Genomic DNA, 23,226 nt, shown 5'->3' with positions numbered 1-23,226 from the left:
ATTTGCCAGTTGGTTAAATTCGGTCCACATTTTCTAGTAAGTCTTTAAAGGTGGCTCGAGAGTTAGAGGAGAGGATTGATACTTTCATGTCTGTACAGTAAAAGATATGAGAGTGGTATCAGTATTTTCATCAACTAGTCAGTAAGAAACAGAACAACCGTATGTCAACATATTCCTTTAAACATCCTCATTTGGAGAAAAGCTGTTGTTATGGTAACTAAGGAAGGTGATGGGACAAGCAAAGGTCAACCTGGGACCTTTTTGGGTCAGACAGTGAACTACCTGACCAATCACCAAATGGTCAGAGACTGAGGATCAGTGGGCGTGTCCCCAATGGCAGGAAATGCCAATTGGATTACAGGGTATAGCTGATTGACAGCAGATGTGCTTAACAAGGAGTGGGCTGTTAAGGGACCTGGAAATAGAAAAGGGGCTGGGGAGAAAGATGGATGACCCAGGGTTCACACACATACGCGCACACTCGCTCACACATACTCACATGTACATACAGTTATACAACAAGTAAAAACTAGATAGTGATGGATTCTTGAGAGAGGGATTTAATGATAGTAAAACTGCTCTTTTTTTTTCAACAAACTCTCTCTTCTTTTTATTTTTTGTCTTGCCCTGCAGCTGTGTGTAGTTACAGTGTGACCCCAATAAAGTCTCCTCCTCTGCCTCCTGCCCTAATAAAAAGGGGTAAATAACTACCCCTCCCTCTCTGTTTATTATCCCCTGGGGCAGTAAAAGGCAGCTGTCTGGCCCCCTTCAAAACTACCGGCCTGCACCGGACCCCCGTAAAAGAAAAAAAAAAAAAAAAGAAACCCCACACATATTCACATACCAAACTAAAAACACATTCTGGGAACTCTTCATTCTCTTCACACTTACCATCAAACACTCACACTGTACATGCAGCTCATAAAAAAAAACTGTTACCCAAAAGGTTAGTAGACAAACCGCTTGGTGCACAAAAACCTGTGAAAACTCCTTAAACAACAAACAAGAACAAACTGAACACACCATCTCTGCTGCTGACATCCTGACAGCACTGTTATCCCTGCAGGTTCTTGGCTTCGCAGAAAAACGTAACAAGGAACAGAAGACGTGAATAGTTTGGAAACTTCAGGACAAACTTACCTCACTCATACACTCTCTGTAAGTCAGGAACTGCAAAGTGATATACTGAAGAAAAGAGTAAAAACATACTCAAACATGCATACCAACAAAATAAAAAACACCTGTCAGTAAATGAATATGCCTATACATAACTAATGCACTTCATCCATCAGAATTAAGTGGAAATCTGATATCCTTTAACATGTCTAACAAGGTATCCATAGGCAATGAACATATATCCGGACAGAAACCCAACGTCAATGTGAGAGCAGATTAGTTTAGGGTCCCGGGGACATGGCTGAGTCAGGGTGCAGTTTGATAGATGACTTATGTGGAGGGAGGAGCAGAGTGTGTGTACTTGTCTGCATACTTGAGCATATGTCACAAAAGGCAAGATGGGTGATTTGTGATCTTGTTGAAGCAATTATTGCCATGTGGGTCAAGTGCATTCTGGGTTAGATAGTAAAGAAGTAGGAGGACTTGTAGCGAAAATGCCCTAGAGGTGGAAGAGTGGGAGAGCATGATGGGTAAAAACAGGCACATTTTTATGAAAGTCTATTGTTGCACATGCACACACATAGTCATAGAAAGAGAATGCATGTGACAGTGTGATGACAGGTGAGTGCCATTAAACACCCCTCACATACTGTACTGTGTCCGTTCAGGATATTGATTTATACTCACACACACCTGCAAGCCTGCACAAACTGATACACACGACAGTCGTACACACTTTACAGTGGTAAAAGTGCACCAGTCTCCTGTGGCAAATGCAATTAGACCACCCAGGAACCTTTGAGGCCTCTTGTAAAACATTGGTCAAGAATAGTACACGAGGGCATACCACACACACACTGCCCCTCTTACATCATTACAGCTTGAATGTTTACGGGAGAAACTAGAAAGAAGAAGTTACTGAAACCACACTGGCCCTCCTGATATGCACATAAACCCACAATTATATACACAACCACATGTTCGCATAGAGAAATTAGGTTTTACATCTGATCTTAGAATTCCCTCCTTTCTCTGTCAAGATGCAGAGTAAATAAGACATAGGAAAGACATGAGAGAGTGGGGATGGCATGCAGTAAAGGCCACTGGGAGAAGTCTGGAAATCAAGAGTATATTTTTGGCACCTTAGCCCACCGAGCCACACAGGAAACTCAAATCAACAACCTTGAAAACCACTTCTCTTTAATGTCTGGGCAGAGAATCCTTCCATTAGAGAAAATAAAATCGAAGAGGAGTGCAATGGAGAGACAGGGAGAGGCAGAGTCAGAAGGACTCAGGAAGGAGGGGAGAGGTAAGGATGAAAGCTTCCTTTTCATTTCCTAATCTAATTTTATACAAGATGATTCATTCACTTACACACAAATGGGCCAAAGATTTATTTATGTACAAATCTACTGTTAGCACAGTGGGGAGAGTCCGCAAACTGATATCACTGGTCTGGCATGAGCAGCATCATCCTCCTCCTCCACTAACTGTGGGACAATGGTCTTACAGTATACCAAAGGTGGGGTAAATGAAGTCTTTGTAGAGATGAAGAATGTAATAATAATAATATAATAATTTATACACACACACACACACACACACACACATATATATATATATATATATATATATATATACACACACACACACACACATATATATATATATATATATATATATATATATATATATATATATATATATACACACACACACACGTGTGTTTGACAAAGCCCTTGAAGGTTAAAACGCTGCATCACATAACTTTAGTACACCCGTATGTGATTGCTGAACATCTCATTCCAAAACCATGGGCATTAATATGCTGCTCCTGGCTCCTGGACCTGGCTGCAGGGATTTACTCCAGTTCAGCCAAAAAAAACATCAGTGAGGTCAGCCACTGATATTGGACGATAAGGCCTGTCAAGTTCACCCACTCCAAACTCAGAAAACCATTGCTTTATGGACCTCACTTTGTGCCCAGGGGCACTGTCATACTGAAACAGGAAAGGGTCTCCCTCAAACCGTTGCCACAAATTTTGAAGCACACTTTTTGCCAAAAAAATATCTGAATTATACTTTATACACAGATGTAAGTGGCCTTTGGTCATTGCATGTACACAATATGAGCAATGTAGAGAAGGAGAAGGGCTTTGAAGGGAGGCGCCCAGGAGGATCATCAGGCATTACAGGGTGATCAACTGTCATAACTCCATAACTCATTCCTTTCTTTTTTTTTTTTTTTTTTTTTTTAAAAGAGGATCAGTTCACTGTAAAGACACACACACACACACACACACACACACACACACACACACACACACACACACACACACCCAGAAACAAAGGAACACATACTCTCAGGTGCATGCATATGCAAGCATATGCCCATTTCACCCACGACTTGTTTTGTCAGGATAAATGCATCCTCCGCAGCTACTGTGCTTTTGTTATGGATCAACTGATTCTTTACACAGAATAACCTGGACGTGAGTGAATCCATTAAGCTTCAAGTGATCCCTGAGGGCCTTGAGGGAATCAAAAAGAAGGTCTAAAGAGGCAAAAGATTAAAAAAACATAAAAGGGTAAGTAATAGCTGGAGTTAGATCACTGTTACTTTTAAATAGCCTGCATCTGATTATTGCACACATGAGGTTCAGCTTGTCATCCTCTTCCTCTCTTTTCTTCTTTCGTCCTCTCCCTCCCTCACCCTTTCCATCTCTTTCCTCTTTTGACCAGCTCCAGACGGCAGCCAAGCCAAAGCATACCGGAGCCCAGCATGTCATAGCTGGACACAGTGTAGCGCTGGCTGAGGTATGCTGTGGTGTCGTTTGACTGGTTGCAGACGACTGATTTGGGAAACAGGGGTGGAGGAAGCACACCTTATTAAAAAAAAAAAAAGAAAAAAAATATCGGCTGCTGCACATGCACACTCACACAAACACACACACTCAAACATGTGCATGCATGACCCCGTGAGTTGCTGTATGTGCGAGAGAGGAAAAATCAGTGAGTGTTCTCTCAAGAAATATCCGTGCAGTGCACTTCTCATAGGAATATGTATAGAAGCACACTGACAGAAAATGATCATGGTAACCACTGGTGTAAAATGTTGGCTCGGCTCCTGCCAAACCCAACAGGAGTGACGTCTGAGGAGCACCTCCTGACAGATAGAAAACAGGCTTGTCTACTAACACTACATTGTCACTACCGTCTATCTCATCCACAAATCACAGCTACTATACTGCACTGATAATATGTAACACACTGGTGCTATGGTCTCCGACTGCCCTCAATTTATCCATCTACAGCGGCAGGTTCTATGTTTGACACTGATTTTCTGATCATCCAGCAAGCAAAATATCCCATGGACATGCCAACTAATGTGGTACGCCCAGTGGACATTCCTTTTCCTGCTCATCTTGATATTTTCACTTGCCTTGAAAGGAAAAGGTGGGCACACAGAGCGTTAGATGTCAACATCCAATCTCTGCTGCTATCTGATACAGCTCACATGCTGTTTAGAACATTTTCTAAATGCATGACTCCATCTTAAAATAATATGCACAATCAGGAGCAATCATCAGATAGGCATCAGAGAAATAGTCTAAAACACTTAAGTGTAATTTATCTTTTAAAGTTTATTTGGAAATTTTAAAGAAAGCTCTTAAAAAAAAAAGAAAAAAAAGAAAATAAAGTATGCTGTCCACACTTATTAAGCAGCTTGTAAAAGCTATAAAAGTTATCTACTCTGCATTGAATTGTTGTGTTGTTACAGCAGCGTGACTCTGCAAAATTAGATTTTACGCCTGACGTTAATGGACTCCTGCATAGCTCCCATGGTGTGAAACAGACAGTGTGTTGGTGTGTGCGTGTGTGTTTTCCCAGCGGTTCCACCTCAGTGCAGGAATCTGTGGGTTGTGTACTGTGGGGTTTGGTTGTGTGTGAGCTAGCACATCTGAATTTACATAGGGCTGCCAGTCAGCGTGACTATGCGCCCAGTCAAGTTACAGTAACAGCCACCTGCCGAAAAATGATAATTTGGGTCACAAGTGTAAAAAGTATATGTGTCTCTTGGTGCGAGTATTATTCTTCAAATCATAGTAGTAGTTGTTTAGTAGTTGTTTATATACCATCAAATGCACTAGATTCTCTGTGGTTGTGATGAAGGGGGGCCATGAAATGAGAACTGAAATAATTAAAATCCGATAGAAGGAAGACAGCGACATCAGAGGAAGAAGAAGAAGAAGAAGAAAAGGGAAGGTAATAATGACAAGGACACCGATGGAGACCAATGTCGATTATGCAGTAACTGTAAGAACAATGATGGAGAGACCAAGGTCAATTATCCAGTAATCATCATATTTTCCCCCACTGGAATAATAAATCCAAGCTTATGAAGTTCTTCCAATTTCAAGATGTGTTGGCCACTTAAGGTTTACTCTCCAAACCCATTGCATCTCTGTCCCAATCCTGGCTGAAATCCATCACCACATGATGAGTCTCGACTGGGAGAGCTAATTTACAGGGGACAGAAAAAGACATTCAGCAACATTACTTCAAATGTAAAAGGAGGAATTCAGCATAATATGAATCTGACATCAGCTGATCATCATGAGTCACATATGGACCTTGGATGATCTTTGCAATTAGCTGTAAAAGGATAAAACCAACCAATTTTGACCAGCTGTTTCAATATTCTAGAACACCATGAGGCTGTTCAGGCAGGCTTGGAAAATACATTAGTTGAAACACAGCGGCATCAAGTGGTGACAAGTGAAAATGGCTTTTAGCAGCACACAACAGTAACACATTTTATAGCAACTGCTGTTTTGAAATAACACCAGATTTTTTCAATTTGCAAGCACAGCACCAAAAACCACTCTGGCTAACACACAGACACAATCAATTACATGAAACACAACAACCAAAAACATGAAGATTTCTATGAAAGCTGTTGGAAAATCAGTAAAAACACGCTTTTTCACAGTAATTTCTAGACCTTTAAATTTTCCAACAGCATGACACAGTAAAAGGAGTCAAATCTCAGCAGCTCCATTTTAAGAGTAAGTCTAGCTTTTGCTTGTCTTTATTTTCAAAAGAGGTCAAATTAGTTTGCCTTTTGGGTGAAAACCGGCATATAGTATTTATAGATCTTGCTGAAACGTCCTTCTTGGGGAAAAGGGGACACCACTTTTTCTATCTGAAATACTTTTTTTTTAAGAAAGTTGATAATTTGCCAATACAGATCCACTCCCAAGGGTATATTCTGCTGTATAGAGAATGAATCTTGAATACAAAGTGTTGCAAACGCATGTGGATCAGTTCAAAGAAATTACACAGCATTTATGTCTCAGAGGCTCCAGAGAGTTAAGTTAGCCGGCTAACTTTGCTTAGCTCAAAGATTGGAAACAAGGGCATTGGCTATTGTGCATACAGAGCTGAGCGAGGTATCAATCTTCTTATCTCACTCTCAGACTAAAAGCCAATAAGCGTATTTCCTTTAATGTCAGGAAAATCCATGAGCCCTACCCAAGTTTGAAGGCTTTCATGCTGTCATCTCACGTAAATTAGTCCCTGGTTTGGTGTTTCTTGGCCACTAGGGGTCAGACGAGCTCCAACACACCCTCACAGCATCTAGCAAGCTTATACATTTGTTAGCCAAAAACTGCCTACTTAGTTACACATCCAGCAGAAACGGGTGCAACACGGTCAGTGCCTTTACCGGAACCCAGAGGAATGTAAGTCCAATATTCCCAGATGCTTTAGGCATCGTTTGGTCGACCAGGTCTTAAGGAAAATATCATAAATGTTCCATATTGTTCACCTGTCACTCACCTTGGTGCTGGGAAAGTAGCATACAGTTAGCTAGCCAACGGTCGTTGATGGTTCTCATCAGAAACTAAACATTTCAGACATTTCAGATATTAAATTAATTCGTGGCGGGAACAATGCTGCAAACTGAATTACACCTAACGTAAGTTCGCCTTCTTAGCGACTTATCGGGTGGAGAAAAGTCGGTATTAGGGGGGTATAAGGTCACCAAAACATAAATAAGGCCGATGGAAAGGGGATCATTTGTATTGAAACTGCCAGTGTTAAATCAAAGATGGCCTAGAATTTCTTCCTCGTTCTGGAGCAGTAACTGTGCTGCTGAGCAGTACTGCAGCTTATGGAAGGAAGTTACACTGCAACTTTAATACTTCACAACTGCAAAGAAAGTTGTAATACTGCACCAGAGTAAGGTGCATGCCGCTCATCCTTACGGGATTACTGGACCACGGTAAAATCTGTACGAAATTGGATTGTCGGGAGGTCTGGAGGTCCTTTGGACTGAATAGCTTTTGAATATCCAACTTCAAACAGATTTCATCAAGGTGATATTAAAGTAGGAGATGCAGTCTCACTGACCTGATGAACAAAATAAATGCCTCTCCGCATAAACACTTGCGACTGTAGCCATACGGTGATTTAAAATAAATGTCACACAAATAGCAAATAGCAAATAACGACCATCATACAATCACTCCCTTTTGGAGTAGCTGTATTTTTGTGTCTTGCGCCACTGTGGAAACGTGGAGGAGTAACTATAAAGGCCTGAGAGTGGCGCCCAAGAGCTTCCCAAGAATATGCAGGACAGATGAAGGGCAATTCATCAATTCATATTTGACATGGATGTTGAGTTGTCTAATGCCTTTTTGTACCGTGTTACACATCATTACATCAACTATTTTTTTATTCCTATTTTATTCATTTTAATAATTAAACATTATTATATACATATAAACAGTACGTTTATAAAACATGCTGACATTATTTTTTGATCACTTAAGGGGATGATGTGATTTCACTTTAAGTTTAACTCCCTATGAGACTTTCCTCCATCACCTTAAAGGCAGACCTCAAACCCAGAAACTGAGTCGCACTGATCTCGCTGTGAGTTATTACACACGTGGGAGGGGGTACTACCTGGGAGCCATGGTCCTGGTTGCCAGTTGACTTGCAAAATCAATGAAGGGTCACATGACAAATACAATATATAATTCATGTAGCGCAAGTAAAAGTATGCATAAAAGCTACTTTAATAATGTTTTTATTTCGTCATGCCAGCAGTACACAGAGCTTTCCACTTTCAGCTGATAACATCCTCTGAGGTGGTGGTCCACTTAACTTCATCTAAAAATAGGGATCATGGTATAATGCTAGTTTGAGGATGAGGTAAAGTGGGAGAATCTCAAAATATTCAAAAGAAACAGTCATTCATTCTCTAAGTTTACACAGTTTAGAGATGGCCTTTATTTTTGGTCAGTTCGTTACCATTATGATGTTTACATGGTAACACATGATAAGCGAGGATATAGTTTTGCAAAGCTTCGTTTTTGGCACTACTGCTGGGCACTAACTGGGCAACAGCTGTTGCTCTTTTAATCTGGCATCTGCACATATGGGTGGGGTGGGTGAGAAATGAAGGAAAAACATCAGGAATATGTTGGCTACCACAAGCCTCCAGAGCAGCTTCACTGCTCCATGTTATACATTCTTCAAGTCCCTGAACATTTGGTGCTTTGACGATGGTGGTGGAGAGCGCTGGCTAACATGTCAGTTCAAAATCTCTCATGGGTGTTCAGCTGGGTTGATATCTGGTGTCTGCGAAGGCCGGAACATGCGAATAACAACATGTTCTTACTCATCAAACCGTTCACTGACTTCTTGTGTCCTATAGATGGGGACATTGTCATCCTGTAAGAGAGCAGTCCCATCAGATAGAAAGGTTTCAACATAGGATTAAAGGGATCACTCGAAAATAACAGTAAAAAAGAAAAAAATCACATTATAAAGAACATGATTGAATATTTCTTAAAATGAAAGTAGAAGTAAAATTGAGCTCAAATAGTTGTTTTTTCACACAAAAGACACAAGTTTATCCTGCTATGTTGACATTAAACTTGAGAGCAAGGTGTTTGTTTTTGCTCTATGAACATCAGCACTTTTTTCTTTTCTTCTACATTTTTCTTTTCCTTGTACATCTGTATCAGGGCTTTAGTTTCTTTATCATTCCCCATATGCATCCGATTCATAGATCTTTTTCACTCCAGACAGTTTCTCTTTTCCAGCAGAGTAATGTGATGTAATGCAGCGTTTAATTTTGTTAGCAGTTACACCTGTGTTTGCCAGGAAGATGGAACCAATTATAAAGGCTTTATAAGATGTAACGAAAGGATTTATTGATAATTAATAAGTCATTAATAAGAACAACTTTTGGGTTGGCAGGTTGCAGCAAATCCTCTTCCAGCATGACACTTGCTCTGTGTTTTTGGACTGTTTGACCAATTAACTTCTAGAAAAGGGCAGCAGGGCAACTGAACTGAAATCACACTTGATGGATTGTTGTAAAACGAAAAAAAAGCTTTATTTAAGTTTTATTAATATTTATAAATGCATTTGATTGACTAACGTTTGAAGGGGCTTATTAGAAAGTGAGAAGCATGGAACACGATTTCCCGCAAACTGGCACCCAGGACGCCCTACAAAGTGGTCCCAAAAGGCTTAATTATATTCCACAACGCTGGAGATCTTATCCGTGAAGTGCATCTTGAAGAAAGAAATAATTGGGCGACGTGAAGGATCTTGAGAGAGAAAGCGTGAGTGTGTTTGAAAACGAAAGAGAGGGAGAGAGGGAGAGAGAGATGTGGGTTTGAGGTTTGTCAATGTGAACCAGTTGCCCAGAGAGGAGTCTGGTGGATGGAGGGAGGGCGGATGGAGGGAGGGGAGCCGTGAGGATAAATGCGCTCTTTCATTTCAAAGTGAGAGAAATCCGTTACTGGAGGCACATGTTTACATCGACACGAACGCAGGGGAAAAACAAGAGTGTTGTTGTTAATTTTAAGAAAAACCAGCGGACAGGATCATGGATAACAAGTTATCAGAGGAAACGCACACAGCAACTCACCTCAAACTCTGGGCTTGATGAACGGAGTTTGTGTCCACAGGAGAGCTTGATCTTCAAAGACGCGCTGCGGGGTCCGGGGGGGATAAGGCGCGCTGCTGACTGACTGTTTGCGAAGGTGTTACACATTAGTAATGGTTTATTGACTCTGAACTGCGGCCTCTCGTTGGATGGGACAGGTGCGGGGATTTATTCGCGCACAAAACATGGGTCACTTAGGTGTCAATTAAGTTCTTTGCTCCATACATCACGATATAGGCACTGAGGCGTGAGCCAAATATTCCTACAGGAAAACTTTAAGAAGCGCCAAAAGCGCCAATATCCCGGACAAGAATTCTCATGTCGAATAGGTTTACAGGTTTATTTATTTATCTGCTTTTGTTAACGGACCGGTCCTGAAGTGAGCCTCACGCACGTACAGCAGACATGCCACTGCAGCACCGTTTGACCGGATTTTGCGCATCTCTGGGGGAAAGAGAGAGCTGAAAAAGCACGCTTGTGTTTATGTGTGTGTGTGTGTGTGTGTGTGTGTTGGACGCCGATGTACTGCATTTCCATCCGCCCAGGGGAGACCACTTTGTCAACAGAGAAAAAAAAAATAGCGGAGAGAGACTGCTTTCATTCTGTTTCATAAATGGAGTTGCGTAAATACCTGTTGTGCCTGGAGTTCATCCTCCTCCTTAAAGGTAAGAGCTACTTACTTTACAGTTTTTCAGTGGTATTTAGGACCCCCCCCCCCAATTTTTACATTTCAAAAAACCAACTACAATTTAGTTTTTACTTTTTTTTTTTGTAAATAAGATGAAATTGCTGAATGATTATTTGAGTCTGAACAGGAAGGCAATAATTCACTCACTAATCTTAAAGCTGTGATTGATGCCTCTTCACTGCCCAGTTGTTTTCCGGTCCTCCAGTACTATCTCACTGGGTGATAGGGTCATTAACCTCCACAACTTTTGCTCTGTAACGGACAAAGTGTGAATAATGGAGTCCCATGTCCCTTCCCGAGTCCCAAAGAGCTTTACTCTGTCTGGCAGTAAATGACTGCCCATGACGAAATCCCTAACATGACTAACGGAGGGTAGAGAAGCAGGCGTATTAAAACCTATGGCCACAAAGGTATAGGAAGGAGTCCAACAAAGTGATGGTTCCTGGTTCAAAGTCTGATCCTTTAGTAAATCTATCAATTATGTCAGTATTGAGGAAATATTTCATTCTCTATAGAGGCCGTCAGCTACCAGAAGATGTTTGGAACCATCAGAGGTATTGACATGTATCCTCTGCCAAAAGGTTACTGGTTCATCTCCTCTTACGACTGACACCCTCTGACCCTGGCAGCTGTGTAACATGACCTCACGGGCCATGTCAGCCATTTCCATCTCTTAGACTTGATGGCTAACATTCCCCTAATTAGGTGTTTATGCCATGAGGGTTTTTTCCATGAAGCATGAACATCAGGTCCCTTCCACTAAACGTATTCGCTGTGGCAGAGCCGCCTCACACACCTCATTTTGCCCATTCCTGCTCACCAGGAAAAAACTGAAGAAAAAGACCATTGTTGTCTACCCAAACTAAGTGTTTATGCAGCTGATAAGCAGTGCTTTAACTGCTGTGTTATAGCATGCAACCATTAAGCAAAATGAGATCAATAGGCTTAGAAATTATGTTGTGCAAGGCATGTTAAGTTCATATCTGCTCTGAAAGACACATAAACAGTGTCTGAAGTCAATCTATGGATTGAGACGTGGCATTTGTGCCAAATTTGAACATTTAAACTAAAGCATGATTATCCATGAGGCCAGTTTTCATGCTAAATGCAAAGTGCTTTTCATTCAGAAGCTGAGTAATGAACAAGGAATGCATATAGCACTGAGGTTTTTCATACTACATACTTACACACACAGGCACACACACCTATCTGATCATGCCAGCAGCCAAATGTTGCCTGTGGTTAGGTTTTACACGTTACCCTTCATTATCTGTTTAAATCAAGCACGTACAGGGTAATTTCCCCCCTTTTTTACAATGTAACCTACAGTATGCTTTAAATGGTGCTTTAGCTTGTGTGATGTTCTTGCCTGTGTGTGATGTTTCAGGCTTGTGCTTGTGTCATACAGAAGCATGTAGGTGAGTGAGTTTGGGTGTAATGTTAATGGTTTCAGCAGAGCTCCCCTGATGCGGGCAGCAGGCATCCCAGGTCTGTTAACCTCTTTTATGCTTTACTGAGATGTCAAACACAGGTGTGTGTGTTTAACTCTCTTTCACCGGTCATTTATAAATTCTTGTTGTTATTCTCCCAGCTATCTTCTTGTGTTTTTTGACTCCCATTATTTGCTGACTTTCATTCCTATACTCCCCCTCTTCCTCTTCTTCCACCCCCATTCCCCACGAGAGGGTGACAGAGATGAGAACAAAACATGATTGAGATAATGGAGAGAAAATCTGTGAAAGAGGGTGAGAAGAGATGAAGCAGGGGTGGGATGCATGGGAAACATTATGAGTCAGATAAATAAAGATGATAGAAACAGATAGCCAAGCAGGCATCTGTGCTGCAGTGCTTTAAGTAGGGGTTTGAAAATTAAAGAAACTATGAAAAGGACCAGGAGGAGGGGAATCTTAAATTTGTTAGACCAATTAAAACAACATACATCACTGTCTTTGCATACTGCTTTAAGTGCTGGCCTGTCTCTATAGTATCCAAAACATTGTAGTGTCAAGTTCAGTTTCTTTTCCTCAACATGTGCACTCACATGTGCATGTATCACACACTCGTAACCGTACACATCGAGCAGCAGTAGCGCCCAGAGCCAAATGTGTGGTTGAGAGAATCTGGACCCAGTTTGGCTTGATAAATGTTTGCTGCCAGTTGTCATGGCGATGGGTGGTCAGACGGCCTGCGGTACCGTGTCATATATAAACCCCAATGAAAATGGAACCAGAGGGGGGAGGACAGGGAAAGCAGGGAAAGATGGTACTGTTTTGTGGGAGTCCGAGGGGTTGGGAAGGGGGAGGGGCCCTTGTGTTAGAGTTATAGTGTGTTTTTCTGTGCGTTATAGGAGAGAGGGTAAAAAAGAGGAGCAATTTATGGTTTATGAAAGAAGGAGTGAACTAGGAGGATGAAGGAAAGTCAGTAGTAGGGGTTGTTGTCAGAGGCCCGGTTTGCTGTGGAAAGAAATTTGGATCGGAGAGGGTGGGTGATGTTGCCACAAGAAAAGACAGAAGAGGGTCACCACACTGTGTGTAAGAACGGTGGTAGAGAATTAGAGAGAATAACTTGTTGGCGCAAGTTGGGATACAAAGATTTTTATTCATTCTGGCCAAGAAAATAGAAGATTTAGTATTAGAATTATTCTCTTCTTGCCTACGCATGTTCCCATCAATGAAGTGTATTAAACATCTGTGTAGAAGCTGAAAGATGGCTGAATCTCAACGCCACTGGAGAATAGACATTGAAATATTGGAAGCTCATACAGATGTACAAGATGAACAGATGCTAATGTTGGCATGCTACCACACTGAAACTATAGCAGATATATAAAGTTTACCACGTTCACCATTTTAACTTAACATCATACCATACTAATATTTGCTAGTTTCCCACTAAACAAAGCACAGCTGAGGCTGATGAAAATGTTTTTAGTTTTGTAGGTATTTAGTTGTAAACCAAAGGACTGGTCCATTTCAAATTTTGACCTCATGGTTGCACTAGATGAAAGTCATAGGATTACCGAAGTTACTTATCCCGAGGAGGATATGAACCAAGCCCTGTAACAATCCATCCAATAGATGTTGAGATGTTTAACTCCAAACCACAAACCTCAGAAGTCAGGGCATCTCCAGTGTCAGTAGGGTTCATCATCTGGAGAATGAACACGATTATCTGTACAAAATTTCATGGCAATCCATCTAATAGTCGTTGAGATGTTTCAATCAAGGCCAAAGTGGTGGACCAACTGATAGACCAACGTTGCCATCCTTAGAGCCATTCTGTTAGTATGGCCAAAATCTGGGTACAAGAAGAAGAATCTTGAAAATGCAATGACATTACAGGAAAAACATCTGTATGAGGGAGAAAAGTGAAAAAGCAGGTTGAAGAAACTACAGCGTGTGAATGCAGGAGTAGAGATGGAAGAGAAACAGGGAACATATCTAGTTTCTCTCTCCAAACCAAGTGGAATCCCCCTCTGTTTGGCCTGGCTGAGGTAAATGTCTGTGTGTGTCAGTGTGTATTTGTGGGGAAGTATCTGTATACAAGTGTGCGAGTAGCTGGTGTATAATCACAGCAGCAGTGTTCTGGTCTTGTTTCCCATCCTGGACTACTTTTCTTCAGTGGAATCACAGAGATATGTACAGTATGAGAGTTACTGTAAATTAAACTGTAAATTACTCTAAATTACTTGTCAAGTCAAATTCATTTAGAAAGTCCCTTTAACAAAACACACCCTGCTTTCCAAGGTTTTAAATGACATACAGTAGATACACAGCACCAAAAAATGTAGCACATAAAGAGAAGGTGGGGGTGACGGAGGGGGCTGAGACAGCAAACAGCCTTGGCATGAATGTATCAGAAGTAAATAAGAGTGATAAGTGTCAGGCTTTGACGATGGAACATTACCAGTCAGCTCGTAGCCAAAAAAACAATGACGGAGCTAGTGATTGCGAAGCATGAATGAACCAGCTGATACCAATTACAGTAGCGTGGCTTCATTGCTTTTGCCTCAGATATGCTACACTGATAATGTAAAATGACTTTAGGTCATTTATATATTTTTTGTAAAAATTAAAAGGAATAGTTTGACATTTTGGAAAATATGCTTATTCAGTGACAGTAACAGTTTCAGTAACTTCCTAGATTCTCCACTGGTTGTCTGGCAACTTAGCACAGCCAAGAAATGGTCCGGTTCATGACCCCCCCGTAAAACCGTGAATTTTCATTTTTACACTTCAGTTTTTGTATGGATTGAACTAACGATATATAACATGTTAGTGAGCTGTAAAGGTGCAGTTAGACAGGTTTTGTTTCTTTTAAACAGAGACAAGCCAGCTGTTTCCCATTTCTGGTCTTAATGCTAAGCTAGTTAGCATAAATCAGCTGCTGGCTGTAGCTTCACATTTACCGATGATATATAAGAGTGGTATCAATCTTCTGATCTAACTCTCTGCAAGAAAGTGAATAAGCATAGATTCCAAAATGTTGAACCACTGCTTCAGTGTCGTTTTTTCTAGTATTTATAGTGATGTGTTTCTTTTTTAGAATAATGTGACTAATTGATTAAGTTTGTAGACAGAAACCAGGAACAACCTCCGACAGCCTTGATGAAGGCAGGACGCCTTAAATGTTCGGTGAATAAAGCATATCGGAGTTGTGCGACTTGTGTAATGTTACCGTTAATGTTAATTCATGGATTCATGAACTTGTGCATCCATCAAGTGAATGTACTTAATAATGTGAAGTTGAAGGGTTTTACTGAATCATAACCATTCATTCACTTAGTTTCAATCTGATTATCCTAGCAGAAAACATTTCATTGATGTACTTTTTATTTCAATTGTATTTAGAGTTTTCCTGCAGACGGTGAAAAAATAAGTTGTGTGTCTCTCATTTTGCTAGTTGGAACTCGTTTTCATGCTTTGGTTTACACCTAAATGTTCACAACTCAGTGAACTGTCTGAAACTGTCGTCTGTCTCCCTCACCTCTCTCTCTCTGTGTATGAAGGGCAGGCTTGTGTGTCATAACAGGGGGCTTACTATACTCCATAGTTTTTCTAACCCACACCCTTCTCTGCCTTGCTTCTTCTCTCCCCTCTCCTCTCCCTCTTTCCCCTCAGACTGAACTCCCTTTTTCCTCAGAGGTTGCCTTTGGTCAATCTGTTTATCCATATTTTCAACCCCCCTCCTCTTCTCTCCCCCAGTCCACTCTCCAAGGCCAAGAGGGGAAATGATAATCTAACACTGCACCGTAGATGTAACTACAGTTGTTTACAGTATACAGCTCCATGTTTTGCATGTTTTTGGTTCATTTTAATGGTAAATTAGTAATGTTTATGTCAACTTGTATTCTTAACGCTTTGAAGCAAAAGCTAGACATTTTGGGAAATATGCTTATTCCCTTTTTCTTCCAGAGAGATAGATGAGAAGAGTAATACCATTCATGTCTCCAAACTAAATTAGATATTATTAAAAAATAGCCTAGACACATAAACCCTGGCAAATTGTCATTTTTACACTTCATTTTTTGTACATATCAAACAAATGAGATATAAAGTGTTAATCTGTGATGCATTATAGATGCTTGCAGGCAGTTTTTGGTATCTTCGGACAGAGCAAAGGTAGCTACTTCACCGTTTCCGGTCTTTGTGCTAAACAAAGCCAGCTGCTGGCTGTAATTTCATATTTATGAGATATGAGAGAGGTATTGATTCTCGCCTCTAACTCTCGGCAAAAAAGCAAATAAGCACTTTTCCCAAAATTTCAAACCTTTCCTTCAACATCCAGTGTTCCCCTTTTAGTTCACCTTCAGTAGCATTAACATAATTCCACACTGTCAGACACTACTACATCTATATTCTGTCAACCTGTTCCAACTTCTTTGAAGTTATATGAGGTTTAATATACACTGAATATATTCAAAATCTGGATTCAGTGTTTTCTGCGGATGCAGAATTTCATCAAGTGGAAATATTCTCGATGCCTTATGAATCATTTCCTAATATATTTGATGTTTTTGGTAAATCTTCTAGATTTTCACTAGAATTTAAAACACGGTTCTGTGTGACTGAACAAAGTTTGGCTGCACAGGGAGAGTTTGGAATGACTGACCAACCAGTCAGTGGGGTTTAGGAGGCTAAGGGAATGCCAGTTTAAAAAAAAAAAAAGTTATCATATTTGTTGTCTTTTTGTTACCTGTTATATGTGTATTCATATTTTTTGTTATGTCCTCCAGAGCTGTGTCAGTGTTTCAACATAGATGTAAAGCATCCACGCATCTTCACCGGGCCAGAGGACGCTCTGTTCGGCTTTTCTGTTTTACAGCATGAAGTGGATGGAGAGAAATCGTACGTGCGTGTGAGAGTGTGTGAGGGAGAAAGAGACACAGTGAAAGATAAACAGAGTGTGAAAGAAACAAATAATTAAACTGTCACAATTCTTACACAAAGAGGTGTGATGTATTGATGATAACGGACTGTGTCATTATGTTGAAGAATGCTGGTTGGTGCTCCCTGGGATGGCCCGCCCAACAACAGGAAAGGAGACGTGTATAAATGCATTGTGGGAGAGGAGAAGAACTCAAACTGCAGCAAAGTGAATCTAGGTGAGAGAAACAAATAACCTGAACAAAATGAGCTGTCCTTGAAAAAAAAAATCCCATGATGTGTAGCTACATACAGTGTGTTACCTCACGCTAAACTGGTCTGTCCATCTATCCCAGGTGAGACTGCTCTTCAGAACGTTTCTAAAAACCTGAGGAATGCTCACTTGGGAATGACCCTAACGCCAGACTCACCTGACGGCTTCCTGGTATGTAGTCTAAACACTGGGAAACAAGGGGTTTTTATTTTTCCTACACTGGCATTGGGATCATACCAATGTGGTTGTGGTTGTTTGACAGAATTTGAATTCATCATTTGCGTTGGTGTATTTTTATTTAACTCCAGATGCCATCATCTGCAGTTCACTGATCCCCCACTTCCAAAAATGTAAAAAAAAAGTAGGGAAAAATGCCCAGTGCAAGTTCCCAGGGCCCGAGGTGCCATCTTCATATTGTTCATTTTATCCAACTTACAGCCCCAAACCCAAATGTATTACATAAAAAAGAGGAGAACAGCAAGTGTTCACATTTGAGAGGCTGGAACCACAGAATGTTTGGCATGCTTGATAAATGATGAAACGATTGTTCAGATATCTAAATTCTGATTTTTTTTTTTTCCATCGACAAATTGATAAATCAATTGATTGTTTCAGCTCTAGTTCATATAGTATTTCACAAGTTCCTCCTCCACCTAGACATCAACCTGTAGGCTCTGAGTCTACCTTCCTGTAATGGGGACGTTATTATCATCACTCCCTGCTTCCTGTTGTACTGAGTTTGGTGTTTTCCTTGTTGGAAGTGATGACAATATTCCATTTCATGAGAGTTCACAGTTTCATGACTTAATTCTAACTCATGTCTGCGTCTCACATCTCAAGTCTACAGCTCTGATACACACATCTTGTTGCTCTAAAATCCTCATTTCTCCAGTTCTGAGACCTCTGGCTTTCATACGAACACACTTCTGCCTGGACCGGGAGACAACAGTGTGTGTGTGTGTATGTGCGTGTGTTTGCATGTTAGTTACCATGACAACGTTTGTGTCCATATATGTGTGTCAGACAAGCTTGCTTGCGTGTTTTGGTGTCTGCCAGGGTTTTAATGCTGCTTCGGACGTGGAGTCGTGTACAGTTCACAAATGCTAGCCAGCATAGCCCCTTTCGTGTGTGTGTGTGTGTGTGTGTGTGTGTGTGTGTGTGTGTGTGTGTGTGTGTGTGTGTGTGTGTGTGTGTGTGTGTGTGTGTGTGTGTGTGTCTATCTTAACCCCAGTGGTCACGTCTATAACAGGATAGGAATGCGTCTCTGGCCCTTTGTTAATGACAGACCAACCAAAAGCCATAGCACCTCTCTTGCTTTTCTCCTTCTTCCTCCTCCTTCCTTTTCTCTCATCTCTCTCTCCATCCCTTTTTCCCTGCCTGTCTGTGTCCTTGAGGAGAAACTCGTCCATAATGACAGGGCAAGCAAAACCAGGATGTTTCTCTTTCTCTCATTCTACTTCATTTCATCCCACTTTCAGTCTACCTCTTTTGTCTCTTGGCTGTATGCATGAGTTTCTCTTTTATATCCTCTCACTGCACTCTCCGCCTTATTCCTCCCTGTTAGTATGAAAGCCAAATAAACGGCCTGCTTTGAAGACAGAAATATTTGAAATGTGATTCTCCCCCACCCCACACTCAGCCCCCTACATTTAGCACAATCAGATTTAAACTGCTTTACTGGTCTGCTGTTCCAGCTCTGTTAAACCACTCATGACAACAGCGACTGCCAACATGTCAACAATAGTCTCTCTCTCTCCCTGTCTCTCTGCCTCTCCCTAATTTTTGTCCCCCAAACCACACTATTGTAGTTTTTCCATTACTTATTCCCTCTTACGAATTGTTTTCTTTTTGTTCCCCGTCTGCCCACATTAACTTTTTTTTCTTTCTGTGTTTATATTGGGTCACACGGCGACATTTGTATACGTGTTTAAATGCTTCGATAACGACCAAAAAAACACCTACACTTCTTGTTAGCGGAACACACATACTTAAAAATATAAACTGCTGAAATTGACTGTAAATGCTCCTGAAATTGCTTCACCTGTAAAACAGATGCTGTTGTGTGTGTCCCTGTGTGTGTGTTTGTGTACTTGTGTTTGGCAGGCATGTGCCCCTCTGTGGTCTCAGGAGTGTGGTACGTCTATGTTCAGCACTGGCATCTGTGCCTCTGTCAGCGATGACCTAGAAGCAAGAGAGACCATTGCTCCAACAGCGCAAAGTAACCTCATATTAAAACACACACACACACACACACACACACACACACACACACACACACACACACACACACAAACACACACACACACACAAATTGAAGCAGAGAGACATGCCACACTGGCCAACCAAATATTTATACACTCCCACATGTGGCAGGGTGCTCGACATACATGGACATCGTGATCGTGCTGGATGGCTCCAACAGTATCTACCCCTGGTACGAGGTCCAGAATTTCCTAAGCAACATCCTCAGCAAGTTCCACATCAGCTCAGACCAGATGCAGGTAAAAGTGGAAATTGATGTGTGTTGGCACTGCCAATAAATATTATTTACATTGGTATTGGAAACCTGTGGGTTTGAATTTGAGTTTTGTCTCCCATTTAAATTTCTGGAACCCCTTAGCTGTTGCCCAGAATAGTAAGACAAGCTACTCCCTTGAGTGAAAATATGCAGAGTGACACATAAAGAACCAGTTTGCTAAATACAACCAGAAGGAATTGCAGTATTAATGTAAAGGGACACGAGCTGAGCTAGCTTGAGGGTGAGGAGGAGTGGAAGTTGGCAGGGGGGATCTGGGTAACTTATTCTGAGCTAAACAACAAGAGGAGTGAGAGGGGGTTTGGGTTATTGAAAAGGGAGGGTGGGGGGTAAGGGTGGCAGGCAATATGAGGTGAAGAGGAAATACCTCTGGTTTTTAAATGAATTCAAAAATTCCCCAAGTACACTGTTTGCTTTATGAACAGGATTGGTACTTAAAGAGATAGTTCACCCCAGGAACACGGGTCTCAGATGTTGCTTTCCACAACTATGTGCCAGTAGAGCCGGGAACATGTGGCATTGTTGAAATGGTTGTGTGTGTGTGTGCATGTATGTGTTTGTGTGTGTGTATGTGCACATTCAGGTTGGCATACTGCAGTATGGCGAGGTAGCAGTCCACGAGTGGTCTCTAAAGGACTACCAGACCACACAGGAGGTGGTGGAGGCGGCCAAGAACATCAGCCGTCAGGAGGGTCGCGAGACCCGCACTGCATACGCCATCCACATGGCCTGGTAGGCCTATCAATCACTGTTACTTTGCTCTTACCAGCCGATCCTTCTCGTATTAAAACATACCGTAGATTTGGCTGGCTAACTGGAAACTGTCTGGCTGTTTAGATTTTGGTGTAACATTCTTAGGGGCCCTCTCCAAATATTACTCTATAATTTATAGTAATAATGACTATCAGGTCTATTTTCTTCTAGTCTTTTCTGCTTTCTAATGATATGCTCCAGTTTGATCCCATCAGGCTGCTTTTGATTTATGGCCTACCAAGCTATCATAAGGATTAGATCAAACATCATGGGGTACTTAAAGCTGCTCCAATCAGTATTTTTATTTTAACAGTGGATCAAAGGCCTGTGTGTAATGTGAAAGGAGTCGCTTGTAGGGACAACCCCATACATAAGTATGATAAATCCTCAGCTCTATGAAGCCATTTTAACATCTTTCAGCGCATTGTTTTGGTTTTAAGATCCACAACGTTACTGTTTTGGTTCAGTTGCACTGCACTTATGAAACATATTTCCAGCCAGAGCAGGTACCAATTTTCAGTAAACAAGCGAAAAGACCATGTTAGAAATTAGCAGGTGAACATAGTGGAGCAGTTAGCAGCTAAAGAGCAAGATTTTCTATTAGGGGTTGGTGGAGACCAAAAGAGAGCTAAGAGGAACGTGAATATGGGCTGGTGAACAGAAATATGACTGAAAGAATGATAATGTTTCTCCCTGTCACCTTGATGTGTAAATAAGCAACTGTTTGCAAACATGTCTAACTTTATGAAAAGATAATATGTCGAATTTTGTGTTTACAGCTTGTTGTGTTGTGACCCAGTGGCCAAAAAATCTATTAATGCAGGTTTAAACTATAAAAAAGGTGTTTATAGTCTTTTTGGAAGCAGGTGCCCATCACCAGTTACTGAGCGGCAATATATAAATGATAAAAGCCCTGATAATATGTGAGGAGTAGATCATCTTTAACTAGCGGTGAAAAGTAAGTAAGTATATTTACTCAAGTTACATTTTTAGGTACCTGTACTTTACTTGAGTACTTACATAGTTATTTTATGCTTCTACTATACTACATTTCAGAGGGAATGGTATTTTTTATTCCCCTACATTTATTTGACAGCTATGGTTACAATTTACTTCTCAGACTAAAAATTTACATATTTACATACAAAAAATGTGATCATCACTAGTTAAAATTGACAGCACCCCAGCCAACTAAAACAGTAAAATCTATTTACACATTAATCTATCAGTAATAATAATTCCATTATATAATGTGTAATAATTTATGAAACACTTACCGGGCCCTTTTTCTGCTTAATGAGTACTTCACATTTTTCTAATACTATTTCTGTTATTTTCCTTAAGTAAAACTAAAAATACAGGCCTCTTACTTGTAAAAGTTTTTTTTCAATGTGGTACTGCTAGTTTTACTCAAGTAGAGAATCTCAGTAATTCTGAGACCATTGTCTTTAAAATTCCTCCTCTTCATTACTCCTGGCTGTGTTGTTGCTCGGTCTGTCATCACCTTCATGACTTTTCTTCGTAGAAATATGTCAGGGTGTTTAAGTTTGTAACCCAACTCTAAAGAAACAGCTCTATAGGTTAAGGGTCAGTGAAAACCTTTAGGTCTTAAAATACCTCTTTCTTTCAAAATAAAATTCCTGCTTTATTAAAGTCATACCCACAAAGAGCACCACACCCAGACCTGCTGTGTGGCCACGACTTCCATTTTGGGATGTGTGTCTTGGAGAGGTGTTCTACTTCTAAACACACACACACACACACACACACACACACACACACACACACACACACACACACACACACACACACACACACACACACACACACACACACACACACACACACACACACACACACACACACACACAGACACACACACACACACACACACACACACACACACACACACACACACACACACACACACACACACACACACACACACACAGGTAATTGGAGAGTTCCTGTTTTCTGGTACATTTAAAGGTAAAAGTTGGAGAGGTTTAGGAGGAACATTTAAAAGGTAGTTGAAAAGCAGAGACTGGAAAATGGAGGCAGTAAAACTTTGCAACATTGGCCTTAAAACACCAGTGACAGGAAAATCAGACAACACTATTTTACACTGTGTCCACTCTCTGTCTCTCACTGTCACTATCTTTCACCACTGACTGATGGTGAAAACACTGTATCAGTAGACTCATTAGTGCCCATGACTAAAAAAGAAATATTATAAAACTTAAAGTACTTTAGGTTTTCTCATCTAAGTCTGTATGCCAGGGTAAAGAAATCGAGCCTGATTTACAATTTTTGAAATAATAATTTGATATCAAGATGAGGTAATATCAAAATATAACAATTTACGTTAAGAGTTATCCAAAGATATCTACTCCCTCTCACACATACACACACACAGATGGACAGATAGCAGTACTGGCACTGGGCAGGAAAGTGATGGGGTAGAAAAACAGTGAGATTAGCTGAGTTGGACTAGCCGGCTGCTGGCTCAGCATGGCTGCAGGT

At 40.9% G+C, this 23,226-nt stretch overlaps 1 protein-coding gene across 1 annotated transcript in view; it reads left to right on the top strand.

Annotated features, from left to right (window-relative positions):
• The first annotated feature begins 10,028 nt into the window (after positions 1-10,028).
• The window catches only part of itga10 (integrin, alpha 10), a 27,200-nt gene continuing 14,002 nt past the window's right edge, over positions 10,029-23,226 (top strand). Inside the window, exons 1-7 of the mRNA XM_040116866.1 lie at positions 10,029-10,752; positions 17,011-17,122; positions 17,270-17,379; positions 17,497-17,585; positions 19,518-19,632; positions 19,788-19,915; positions 20,534-20,682. Of these exons, the coding sequence (XP_039972800.1) occupies positions 10,701-10,752; positions 17,011-17,122; positions 17,270-17,379; positions 17,497-17,585; positions 19,518-19,632; positions 19,788-19,915; positions 20,534-20,682 (755 nt within the window). The 5' untranslated portion in view covers positions 10,029-10,700. The remainder of the gene's footprint in view (positions 10,753-17,010; positions 17,123-17,269; positions 17,380-17,496; positions 17,586-19,517; positions 19,633-19,787; positions 19,916-20,533; positions 20,683-23,226) is intronic.

Source organism: Xiphias gladius, chromosome 22 (genome assembly GCF_016859285.1).
Source record: "Xiphias gladius isolate SHS-SW01 ecotype Sanya breed wild chromosome 22, ASM1685928v1, whole genome shotgun sequence".
NCBI lineage: Eukaryota > Metazoa > Chordata > Actinopteri > Istiophoriformes > Xiphiidae > Xiphias > Xiphias gladius.
This window is presented reverse-complemented; position numbering and strand designations above follow the sequence as displayed.